The sequence below is a fragment of the Schistosoma haematobium genome, chromosome 4, assembly GCF_000699445.3.
Source record: "Schistosoma haematobium chromosome 4, whole genome shotgun sequence".
NCBI lineage: Eukaryota > Metazoa > Platyhelminthes > Trematoda > Strigeidida > Schistosomatidae > Schistosoma > Schistosoma haematobium.
In genome coordinates this window covers 12,175,760-12,189,587 of record NC_067199.1, presented here as the reverse complement: position 1 = coordinate 12,189,587, position 13,828 = coordinate 12,175,760, and the positions used below count along the sequence as shown (strand labels likewise).

The 13,828-nt window shown below is 35.1% G+C and overlaps 1 protein-coding gene across 2 annotated transcripts in view; it reads right to left on the bottom strand.

Annotated features, from left to right (window-relative positions):
- SERINC5_1 (Serine incorporator 5) overlaps positions 1–13,828 on the bottom strand; it is a 69,886-nt gene that overhangs the window by 7,503 nt on the left and 48,555 nt on the right. Inside the window, exon 13 of one of the 2 annotated variants that reach the window (XM_051215674.1) lies at positions 10,401–10,706. The exons of the other annotated variant lie outside the window; for it this stretch is intronic. Coding sequence (XP_051066205.1) covers positions 10,401–10,706 — 306 coding nt within the window. The remainder of the gene's footprint in view (positions 1–10,400; positions 10,707–13,828) is intronic. 2 annotated transcript variants of the gene reach the window in all.

Sequence of the window (13,828 nt, the reverse complement as noted above, 5' to 3'; positions counted from 1 at the left end):
GACATTCTGGAAACAGCTCTGATGAGTGTAAGTAATGGTGGTTTGGATCTGTCGCCTGGAGAAAGAATTCTCGACCTTGAGTATGCGGATTATATTGTCTTACTGTGCGATAATGCCCAAGCCATGCAATCCGCACTTAATCAGTTGGCAATCAGTGTCCGTAGGTATGGTATGTGCTTTGCACCTTCCAAGTGCAAAGTACTTCTACAAGACTGGCAGGATTCCAATCCTGTACTCACCTTGGATGGTGAGCAGATAGACGTAGTCGAGAAGTTCGTGTATCTGGGTAGCTGCATAAGTGCTGGTGGGGCTGCGAGTGATGAGATCAATGCACGAATAGTGAAAGCCAGAGAGGCTTATGCCAATCTGGGCCACCTTTGGCGCCTTCGTGATGTTAGTCTGGCTGCCAAAGGTCGGATCTACAACTCGTCGGTGAGAGCAGTTTTGCTCTATGCTTGTGAAACCTGGTCTCTCCGAGTTGAGGACGTTAGACGACTCTCTGTGTTCGATCATCGCTGTCTCCGAAGGATTGCTGACATTCAGTGGCAACACCATGTCAGTAATGCAGAGGTTCGGCATCGTCTGTTCGGGCACAGAGATGATAATTCAATTGATGTCACCATCTTGAAACACCGACTTCGGTGGCTTGGACATGTTCTACGAATGTCGTCCCAGAGAATTCCACGTCGTGCATTATTTGCCGACTCTGGGACTGGTTGGAAGAAGCGGAGAGGTGGTCAGTGCATGACATGGTGTCGTGGTATGAAAGAAAGCTGCAAAGGACTGGCTTCTGTCGGTCCTTCACGGCTCCCTGGTTGGGGTCCGAGAGATGGTGCTACACAGTGGCTAGAGACGTTATCAGATATGGCTCAGAATAGAAGCCAGTGGCGATCCTGCTGTAACCTTCTTTTACTTTCTTCATAAAAAGTGGTTGTGTCTCCCTTACCTGAAAGATTTCTTCTGATTGTACCTTTCCGTTCCCTCGTTACTACCACACTACCTTACACCATTCTCTTCGTTATTGTTCTCTTTCTCTTTTGCGCTCCTTAGTTTTTTTTTATTTCTCTTCGAATTCTCATTGTTTTGTGTGGCGCATATATATTGGCGCTCTTCTGTACCAATATTCATGTGTTCAAATAAAATAAAATAAGGTACTTTGTTTGTGTTATTAAGTTTGCTGAGATGAAATGAATATAGAAGTCCAAGCACCAAATGTTGATACAATGAGATAAATACATCGATAAAATAGTATACATTTGTTGTTGCCAAAGTAAGCACCAATTAACCACAGTATGATTTAAATAGTGTCACTACCAAATATAAGTAATCTTATAAAAATAAAAAGGTCAGTTGATGGATCTAGACCTCATACATTTGAAGGAAAACTGTTCACTGTATACGTGAAGATCTCTAGTGAAAAATACATACAAAGATCATAACCTAAAAGTTCAAAAGTTGTATGTTTTCAGTATACAAAAAGAGATTTCACGTCACAACGCCATAATAAAATAGGGTGAATGCGAAGCAAATAAATCATGTATTCGAGAGATTAATAATGATGTTAAACTAGTAATAATAATACAAAGATAAGTGAATAAAGGTGACAGATACAATTACATTTGACTAAGAAAGGTTGTAAGTACATCAGTCAAAATAGGTCATTCAGTAGCTAAGATTACTATTGAATAATTGTCCTCCAGGTTGGCCAGCGAAAAAGAAGCGGTTTAAGATATTTTTTTGTACATATAGCTCCGGTTTCTTAATTTGGATAGCTAGTGCTTTAGACGTTTGAAGGACTCTGAGTTTGACAGGCTTCGGTAAAAAATTACTGACCCGATAAATAATTGAAAAGGAATGGTTTATAATGGCACTCTGACTAATTTGCACTAAATGAGCCAATATCGAGCTGTTCACTTTCTTCACTAGACCTTTGCTTAGCCACGCTAGGAGGCGTTCACGGAGACGAAAATGTAAATTCCTGGAAGTTCGATCAATATAACCTGCTCTGCAAGAGCAGTCGGACTGATAAGTGTAAAATGAGGCGGTCATTCTAGATAATTCATCTTTTAGCTTTGGTGTCATCAATGGGCGCGTAGAAAACATTAATCATAGTTCTCCGGCGTCGAATGATATATGGATTGTTGTGTAATCTCTGAATTAATATTTTGCTAGCAGTAACCGCTCTGAATTGTAGGCGCATGAACATAGATTTCTTATTCACTGTTTGTAAGTCTCCTATTCTAACCTTCGTGATTATACATTTGGGGTATCCGTTCTTCCTAAGTGTGTTACACAAGGCGTTTAGCCCTTCTTGGACGAACCAATCAGACATAAAATAACAAGTCTTAGATTTTGGCGCGAAATTCATTTATACATTTTGCTAAATAGCGTTTTGGGATTATAGCTGGTATCAGTTCGTGACGAAAACCCTAAATCTAATTCATAAACCTAACCCTCAACTGTAAATCATAATTCTGATTCCTGACACCGGATTATAACCTTAATTTAGTCCTGGTTAGTCGGTGGACATTCTCATGGTCACTTTAGCATCGCTCAAAGATCGTCAACAAATTATAGTCTCGCCAAAAATTCTACAATTTACAACTAAAAGATTGGTTATATGATCTACACATTCACGTTGACCTAAATAATAGGATTATTTTTTTTCTACAAACGAAAGAAAAACACCTTGCACTTGACCACATAAAGAAAAAAACAATCTTCAGTGTCTATTGATCATCAACAGTTATTAGATTTGTTTATTTCACCAACAAATCACGACTGCAGAAGAAATCACAAATGAATTCATATGGCAACATTTTCACTCTAGATATATTTCCAAATTTTAAATGTTTTTTCCCAAGGTTTTCAATCATAAAAAATAATTTCTAGGTACACATTACTTGATTATAGTTTGTCCAAATGAAAACCGCCAGTTGAAGTTAAAAAGAAAATCGAAGTTATAGGTTAGAGTTTAAACATGCAACATGATGTATTTACTATTTTTTTATAGGGTGCGTATTATTTCGCTGATATTCAAGATTGTATTTGATCAATTGTTGCTGTCACGTAGATTCCTTAGATGGATTTGACACTATAGTCTAAAAATTACAAGCTGAAGGCGACTGTGTGTAGTTCATTCCTTTCCTTTTCAATTTAAAAAGGCAGTTTTAAGACTGGTCTATATCAATGCATTTGGGCGCCTATCTTAAAAGTTTTATCAGTCCTGATAGGTTAGTGTCTGACGAGATCTCTGAAAAATCTCTTGACTCTTGTATCACTTGTGGCATAGATGGGATATTCATCTAAAAATTAAAGGATGAACATATTGAGTAGCAATGTCTTTTGCTCTAGTTTATAGCTGTGAGGCGGGATTCTTAAAAATAGAGGGCATTTGTAGTCTACTACTATTTAAACATAGATCCTTTTGATGCATTGTTTTTTATATGTATGGCGCCATCGAGTGACCAAGGGTACTAAAAAGGATGGTAAATCGGTAGACAAAGTAGCGAATCTTTATGAAATGAGGTAACTGGGACATGTATTATTATGTATACCCAGCCACAGCCTACCTCAATGAACAGTTTTAGGTGATGTAGAAGTATGGAAAAAAGCGAAGTGCAGTCAAAGCAAAACTTGAGATAAATCTATGAAGTCATTAACTCATGAACTTAGATATTTTGACAAGTTCAAACGACTGGGTTAGGGTCCATCCGATTATCTTGATCAACAGTTAGAGATTATATGACTCATAATCTGTTACAACGTAGCAAATGCATTCACTCTTAATCTTAAAAGGTCCAGATTCCACTAACAGTAACTATTCACAATATAAACAACATGCAACTCAATAAATGAAAATCATTTTTTTAATGACATTTAGTCTTAACACTGGACTATGATCATTTAAAACGGTAATTTAAACAAAAGTGGGTAAAACAGTAATATAACAAAGAGAATATTTATCATTTCAATCTGATAGATTTCTTAGTTAAATTTTAAACAAAAGAACCAGTCCTTTTTTCAATAAATGAAAATGACCATTATTAATGAGATTTTTGCTTGGTTTTAATCTAGTGAACAAAAAACAACACAATGACAAATAAATTTTGAAAAGAAGGAAAGAGAATGAATAAAATACAGAAGAGTAAAATATAATTGATTGACCAGTGCATATATATATATATATATATATATATATATATAGTTTATTTTAATATCTACGAGGAACTATTGAAATTCACATAATCTCGCCGACGGTTAATATTTCACTGTATACAAGAAAACTTCGAATTTGTTAAATTACAATGAATATGAGTTCAGCTGTACGTTATACATATTATACAGATATTTCTCTCTGTAGTGGTTTTTTTCTTAGAATGAACATGATTCTGTACTGACCAACTGCTATATGACTGTATTGAACGATACAATAAATATAATGATAAGTGACATAGACTCGTACGAATCTTTCCTTGATTGTTCTTTATGTGAAATATCGACAACTGAAGAGGTGGATATGTGCTACATAGTATTTTCTTTCTTTTACTACTGATAACGGGTTCTGGGAATTTATAGAGGAGTTTAATGTAACCCTAGTACTATCCCACTAAGAGTCCATTTCTCAGCTGATTTAATTCAAGTACTTTTGTCAAACTAATGAAAAGTAAATTTCATAGTCAAAAGATAGGGAATTATATATATATATATATATATATATATATATATATATATATATATATATATATATATATATATATATATATATATATATATATATAAGCTAGGTAATATTCCGATGAAAATTCAAACATTCCATTGACAAATCCATAAAAGTATGTACGTAAAAAAAGAAACATTCAGCTCTATTGATATTTATACTGTACAACAGAGTGTTAATAAACATTTATGAGTCCAAACACTTTATTTTATAGTATACTATCAGAAAACTATAGAGTTTAAATGATTGTGTTCAGGATGATCAGTGCCTACTGCAAATAACTAGAGATAAAGTGTTTAATTAAGGAAAACCCCAAGGTTTTAAGTTCAGACCCTCACAGTATAAACCAAAGTCAGTTGTTTGCTTTTTACAAAACCGTATAAAGACATAATTCTGCACTTCAAATAATGGAGACGAGGGGTGAAATGTAAGTGCGTCACTTCAAGGTTGGATATGTACAGAAAATCGAGTGTATTTATCGAGTCAGATTTGACCTTAGTCTCCTAGGCCATTATAGATACAGTATGGGCAATAATCTAATCAAAAACGTGATACGCAACCTCTAATTTCACTAGGTGTTTTTGGAAAGCTTTTATTCAACGCTGATTGGACAATAAATTTCCTAGGCTTCGGGAAAAATTCGTGGACTCTCCAAAATAAATGAAGACTAATCAACATGAAATTGTTCACTTGTAAATTTAACAAGAATAAATTCACAAAATGAACCTCTTCACGTAATTAAAATGTTTGTAAAAGTGACACGTTTCATATATTTCGCAGCTCCTCTTCCTCCCTGTCCCACTAATTAGGACAAAGAGACCAGTTTAATAATGGAAGCTTTATTGATGATGACCTCAGTATAATTGGAAATATATCTAAGGTAATTCATTGTATATCAGTTAAAATAATTCGAATTTACGAATTGAATATTTGAAACTAAACACAATTTATAGTGAAATTCAATGAGTAAAAGTCGGATGCCGGCTCAGTGGTCTAATGGTTAAGTGCTCGCGCGAGAGACTGATAGGTCCTGGGTCCGAATCTCGTGGCGGGCGGGATCGTGGATGAAGTCCCATACTAGGACGAAACGGCCGTTCAATGCTTCCAGGTTTTCCATGGTGGTCTAGCTTCAATTGACTCATGATTTCAACTATTGAAGTTACTAGAATCTCCACAAAACCCCTTCTGATCATATTGAATAATTTAATATAACAGTCATTTATCAGAACTGATATTTACTTCTTTTTATATAAGTTGTATTTGAAGATTACATACTTTCCAACCAAAAAGATAAAAAGGAGAAATTAAACATACTACGGCTTACTAGGATACTACTAGTTGCAAGAAAAATATTAAATATAAAATCACTAAACAGAACAAAAGTAAACAAATCAATTTTTTTCAGCGTACAATCAAATCAAAGAAACTGTCATTATTCAATCTTTGTTTTATTAATGTAGAAATTGATAAGAAAATGAAATAAATGATTCAAATCATACATAGATAACGATGGGAAAATGAAAAATAAGTTAGTGTGTTGTATCAAAGACCATGTATAAGCAACATTTTCTAATCTAATTTAAAACTAGATGGAGTTGAATAATTCTCCTATTCAATTATTTAATAAATTACATAGATTTTCCGTGTGGCACTTGTGTATGTGACTCCAGTAAGATCGTATCATCGAAAATTGCGTCACGTTCGCATGTCAGGATGATCATTTTGGTGGCTCAATATCTGACTCCAGTTATATCACATGATGATTGCTATCGAAAAATGCATGCCGTCAATCTTTGTATATAATCATCGACTTAAATCGCGTTAGTGAATAACCGAATTAAATAAGTCTAATACGAAAAAGAGGTTTGAATACGTATATTTCGTACAGTTGTTGGTCTGAACAGACAGTCAGGGAAACGAAGCGGAGAGAGCGAAGCGAAACGAAGTGATGCGCAGTGGCGAAGGCGTGTGAGCTAACTCGATTTAACTAAGCGTGAGTCGATATTTATAGTCAAACAAAAATAAGCTAGACATGTGATGAGTAGTATAAGCAATGTAAACTACATATTGTAGTTATGAAAGATGAACAATGTTACTTTTAAAAATGAAGACAGGCAATTCATAGCATTAATTAAAATATTAGTAAATTAACTGTCCATGAAAAGAATCTTGAAAAATGTGAGACGATCTATAAGAATAAAGTGTTTAAGTCGATTGTCAGTATAGAAACGTGATAGAGCAATATAGTGGATTGATCGAAGTTAGACTTGTACAGTATTCGATTACAGCTCAGTGGTCTAAAGGCTAAGGGTTCGTGGGCGGGAACAGAATGTTCTGGGCTCGACTCCCGGTTGTGGGGTCATAGATACTCACTGCTGGGGAGTCCTCCACTCTGGAGAAACGGCTGTCCAGTGCTTCTAGGTTTTCAATATTCGTCTAGTTTAAGTCGGTTCGTGATTCTAGTGTGGTTTAAGTTAGTGTTTTAAACTCGTTCGATAGTGATTTGAATAATAAAACGATATGGAATAAAAGATATCTTAATCACTCATGTTCGGCATCATACAACACTGTACACCATAAACCTCTACCGAGAATAAACAAATCATCACGGCCAGTCGATAGATCCGTAATTAACAATTGACGTTACTATACTTTAATCAATATGTAATAATGGACGATTATACCCAAACATCACTGAAGAATGATTTACATGATTTTTGACTAACTTATTACTAATGGTTTGAACTTCGGATGTTGGGCACATAATTTAGGTCAAGGTGATTGTATGATATACAGTCACTCTTTTATCTACATGTATACAGTAAAAATGTTATTTTCGAATAAAATGTGAAAGTCGTTTTTTCAATTTAGCCTTATGAATATACAAAGATAAATATACAGTGGGTTTCTGTCTATTGATTACAGTGTTCTAAATGATGCTGATAAAGTTGTAATTATGATCAGAATGGACTTTGTGAATCTTTTAGTAATTTTGATGGTTGAATTCATGAGTCGATTCATGAATTCAACTACTAAATATGTAAGTGACCGTAAACCGTAATCGATCACCATAATCTTCAACAAATTAATGAGCTGAATATACAATGAACGATGTATGACTATGATGTAAATACAAACAAACATGGAGATAAATCTGTAGCGATAATTCATCAGTCTAGTGTTAATTAAGTAGCATATGGAAATCAGTAAAATGAAAATGCAAACTTTTTCGTTGATAAAAACACTAAAAAGATTTATAGGGTTATGAATATACTGTCTAAATGAATTTGCATATTATCAAAAGAGACATCACAATGTACTTAAATAGCACGAAAGAAGTTTCATTTTCTTACACCTATTTTCATTTCTCAACGTTTCAGTTAGCCAGCCATACGTGTATCTATTCACGTTGCTACACAACTTTCAGTACAGCGAGATAATAGAGTAGTAGAAAGAGTAACGGTATTAGTGACTGCAGAAAACATTAGGCATATGTAATATTGTTATACGGCGATGGATATTGGAAAAATCGGAACATTCGGAACCATTTTTCGGATTATTATTATTTTTATAATTTTTTGTGTGATTAGTAGACAACATTATTGTTTCATTTCTATATGCTTCTTAATGTAAGATTTCAGTAAACCCATTAACCTCTGTTGAGCGTTTTAATATACCTGAGCTATTGCTAATTAATTATGTACTGTTTGCTCCGCCCCCCTACCACTTATGGTATGATTGTGCTTAACGTGTAATCCCTCGTTTGGTGTGTCGTGTAGTCAGTCATTTTAAATACATTAATGTATGCACTTTGAGCAATGAATGAATCGAGCACAACTGATAACTAATCTGCTTCCTATTTGTGTCTTCTAAATGGCCACAGGGTTATAAAAGGTTTGAGGACTAATACGTGTTAACGCCTTGATTGTAGTTTATTGAACGGTTAGGCCATTCCTAAAATAGAAGGTCACTGGTCCTATTGACCACATACGTGACTTAATGGACAATCGCATTCCTGACTAGGGAATAGATCATATGATCTTAAATCACAACCAATATGTTTTGAGAAGAATGAATTCATGGGACAGAATGTATAATCTAATTTTAAAAACCAAGATTTGAAGGGGAAAAAAAGATCAAATGTATTTGTGGCTTGTCAGTCAACCTCGCTAACCATTGGTTAAGACAATCATGGGGAATTCAATCAGGTAATGTGGACCTACCTATACGGCTCAGTTCAACAGTCAATGACTTGATGATCTGATGTCATGTTTTGGTTTGGCCGTCTCTAACTTTTTCCCAACATTTGGTGATTTTCATATGTAACATGACGCATTTGATTGTTGATTATTTAATGATGTATGAAAAAGCAATTAAGAAATGGACATGTTTGATGTAACCAAAGTATGAAGGTAATACTATTCATTATACTTTGGAAATCATGAATCGGTACAATACGTCACTCACTGGAACTGGATACCTTTTATCAGTCTTAAAATTCATTATGTTAAATTTTCCAATGAATTAAAAGTATACATTACGAATAATGCCCCCGAATTCCCTGGTACGGCCAACAGTGGGGAGAGTCCGCTATCCCTCTCGAAATGCTCTCACATGGCCACGCGTATATAGCCTCTGCCAGGGAATTCCTACTCACTGCCCTCTCACGCCACCGGTGTTGTTTACGAAATTGAGAGGACAAAAAGCGAATGTCCGGTGCTTTAACTGGATTGGTGGATACAGAGAGTCCACCTTGGGGAGTTGGAAAACCCTGAATCCAAACCTACGGTGTACATGGGCTCCAGTATCCTGAAACCACGAATGGCGTATGAACCAATCGTTGGTCACTGGCTACCATGGGACTGCATCTCCTTACGATGCTCCACTGCCTTGTGGAGTAGGTCTTTAGGTCGAAAGCTTCGGGTGTGGCCCCCTAAGAAAACCACCTGCTTCGGTTTGGGCACCCGGGCAGTATCACAGCCCACACACACCACTTTCTTTTGGAAAGACTTGCATGGTTTTAGTGATACAGATATCAACTAGAAAACTATTGAAAGCAGCTGTCTCATCACAGTTTCCGAGATTTTAACACAATAATTCACCATAAATATGGTATGAAGATAGTTTAGTGAATTGGAACTCAGGTGTAGATAACCGACTTATTGTTTAATTCTAAATTAAAGAGTCCTTTCGTAAAATATGATAATCATACATCAAATATATTATTTGTACATCTTCATTCACCCTTTACATGCTTCATAAGTCTATCAACTCTGTTGTTATTGCGATTGCTTTCAACTTCGCTTTCTGTTCAACTTAATTGGATCTCCTCAATTTTCTTCTGGCACGCATTCAATTACCGATCGGTGTTACATACTACTATATCTGTCAACATAAGTAGTATACACCACAATAGTTCTATATTGCTGAGTGGTTTGAAATGAGGAACAAACCTGTGTTTGTTCTTCGATGAAATTCAGAATGTACATTGCTGTGAACCCCTTCACACGAAAATATCAGAATAAAGTACAAGTCTATTGTTACCTGATTTCAAATGCAGCGTAATTCGGCTTTATTTTTGTGATAAAACTTATATTTAAACACTTTTGCAAAACAAAAGACATCCGAAAAACTCTAAACGTACTAAAGCCCTTGCATCAAATTGAAAATCACCACTTACTTAGTGAATTGACTAGTCCAGGTTCTATATTAAATAATCCACTAGTATGTTTATTCAATGCTATTTCACTGGCCCATCTAGCTTGACGATATCTTAAATGATTAGGTGATGTCAACGCAGAACATTCAATATCATCATGAGGTGGATGCTGTTGTAGTTGCGTCTGTTGACTAGATGACAAATTTGTTGATAAATTCAATGGTTGTGGATAGTATTTACTAGATAATGGTGATCGTCTAACAACATTAGCTAACATTGGTATGGGATTATTTGTTGTTGGACTAACAGATAAGTAAATGTTCGGACCTGAGTAAAAATGATTAAACAGAGAGATTGTTGAGAAGGTAAAATGCCACAGTTAAGTAATCTGAACACTCTTTCGAAAAAAATCCTAAAAATTTCCCATTTTGGTAAAAATAAGATTAATGCTACTGAACAATAAAAACAAACTGTATGTTTGTGATAAAAATGAAAATCAGAAACTACGTACACGTATAAAGCTGTCAGTCAAAAATGTACCATGTAAATAGAGCAGGAGCTTAATGCCTAAAGTAACTGTATTTCAACGAGTAGGCTGTCAGTTCAAACCAAGCTATACAAACATTTGTTAGGGTGCCGAGTAGTTTCACTAGCCCTCACAGAGGCATTGTGTCAAGACATAGAGTACATAAATCCATATATATGGTGAGTTACTAATATTTAAGGTGAAATAGAGTCGTGATTTGTTAGAGATTATGGATGGACTTATCTTAATGGATCAAATACATAATAAACTATTTTATAATTATAATCCTGTATAACATATAGTCTATGTTATAACCAGTATTTCTGGTGAATTGTGAATATTGGTAAGACTCATTAAAACAGGAACAATATCTGGGACATGATATGTACACATAAAAAACGAAGTAAGATGAAAGTATCTTAAGGACTTAAAAAACATGTATAAAGAGTCCTTCACACATTTCGATTTCGTTCACACCTATTTGAACAAAATTCCATTGCATTGAATATAAGTATGCCTTAAAAAACAAACATCTGATAAGCTTTTGTATTCTACTAAATGATTGATTATTGACGCGAAATGTAGCTATCCCGAATAGGAAAATTCATTTTACAGATAAAGACTAGAAAAATATCAAGAAATACTAACAGAGAATGCTTATCTTTATTGAATATGTTTGGTTCTTACTAACAATGGGGTTCATGATGAGTATTTTGTGCTATTTGAAACACATAATAAGTGATATTGAAGCATAGATATGAGAAAATAATGTCTCCAAAATAGATTAAACCAGTCGACTAAGTAGCAATAATGTTTTCACGATCACCTAGTTTTTAGATGGATTTTTAAAGATCTAGTGGGGAACTAATTGAAGTTCAGCCAAGCAGGGAGTGAATTAGTTATATCTCTTTCTGAACGACTGTTGCAATTAGTCAAAAAGTGATTTTGGTTGAAAATATGAACCATGGGATTTCAACAAAATGGCTAAATGGTTTTGTGATCTTCGTAGGACTTGAAAATCTTGGTGATAAGTTATTGTTAGGATAGTCGGAAAAATATACCAATAATTATCGTGTTAAGTCTATGGTGGCCTTGGACCTTAAATGTACATTTCCTATTGGTCGATGTTTATTTCACTTGTTAAATATTGTGTAAATGCTGTTCTCTACTTTATGGTACGATGTGGTTTGTTTGGTTAGTATATAAATAGAGTATGTCTGAAATACAATGATTCATAACTCAGAGGCTGTGACTTGTGTTCTTGACTCAACTGGTTGGGACAGACAGCGAAGCAGGGCCAATCAGGGCACTAGGTCGTCCACTTACGTGTTTTACGTGTCCACTGTAATCGATCGATATAAACGCTGCTTATCAAAACCTGCAGTCACCCGTTACAACAGTTATAATCTAGAATGACGTGGATGTTGGACGCAACTTAGTTTTCAATCACTAGGAGTGGTTTTGAATATTTATTAACTGAGACAGCCAGAATATGTGTTGCGTATATCTAACCACCTCTTATCCTGACACACCATGCTAGCTGGTGTATGAATAGATGGAGGTAAAGCTAGGAAAGGAAAAGTTAAAACTTGGAATCATCCTGCAAAACCATTGACTTTTGGTCTAAGCCATGTTGATAGGTGCACAGTACCTAGTTGGGATCCACAAGATTTTCATGATTAATGATTGGAGACGAGTAATATGGCTCTGAATCAATCACAATGGCGCAGTTGCATTCACTTTTCCGTCTCACCCTAGTTATCGAGTTCTAGTAGTCTTTTATAGATACTTTTTCATCCCTTCTTCTACTCCTTTGTCAATTCATCTTATTAATTTCATCTCAACGCCCCAATGTGGCACAGAAACTTGAGCTAAAGCACATATGTGCCAGATCCTAAGTTGATTATGATTAACTAGTTGGATCTAGCCATTCTTTCTTTCTATTCTGAAGCCGACATTTTCACTAAGAAAGTAGCAAAATAATCGAAAATATTTTTTTAAATTTGAACATATATATTGGTACAAGAGGGCAATGATTACATATGCGCCACACAAGTCACTTGACTTGTGTGTGGGATGTGATACTGCCCGGGTGCCCGGACAGAAGCAGGACACATAATTACAAGTACTATCCATCAATAGTTTCAACCAGTTGACAAAACGTATATAGACCAAGGTGACTGTTATCATCCTATTAACAATGATTTAGAAGAGGTAAATCAAATGATACAATCACTTATAATTAATAATTTTAAATTGATCACATATTTATGATTAGTTATATCCTAGTATGAATCTCTTAAAGAAGTGAAGTACCCACGATGCGATGACGATATCAAACGCAGGAACTTCAATTCCTGTGAAGATCATAGTACCATTCAGTTATTCGATAAATTTATTGTATCGCGATATTCCGACACGTTATTGGTGAAACATTTTGTTGGATGTGTGCTGATTGACACTACACACATCACCGCTTACCACTAAGATTCTCGGGTATTGGCCTGCAAACTGATATAATTTAAAAGTATAAGAAAATGAGCCGTGATTGGTAGTGTGCATAGAGACAGATTTATTTCCACTGAGAAATTTAATTTAAATGCCCTGAAAGAGTTTAGCTTAAATTTACTCTTTACGAAGTTGAAAAAGCCATAGGAAATCTGAAGCGAGGGAGAGCAGCAGGCCCTGACAAGTTTACTCCTGAGATTTTCAAGGATGGTGGTCCAGTATTAGCAGTGAGATTAACTGAGGTCTTAGGTAGAATTCGGGAACTGGACGTAATCCCATCTAATTGGTCTCAATCACTGATTGTGCCAGTCTATAAGAAAGGACAAAAGTCCTCTTGTGACTAATATAGTGTTAAAAATATTAGCTTCATTAATACTTCGACGCCTAACTAAAGCTCGTGAAGAACAGATTAGAG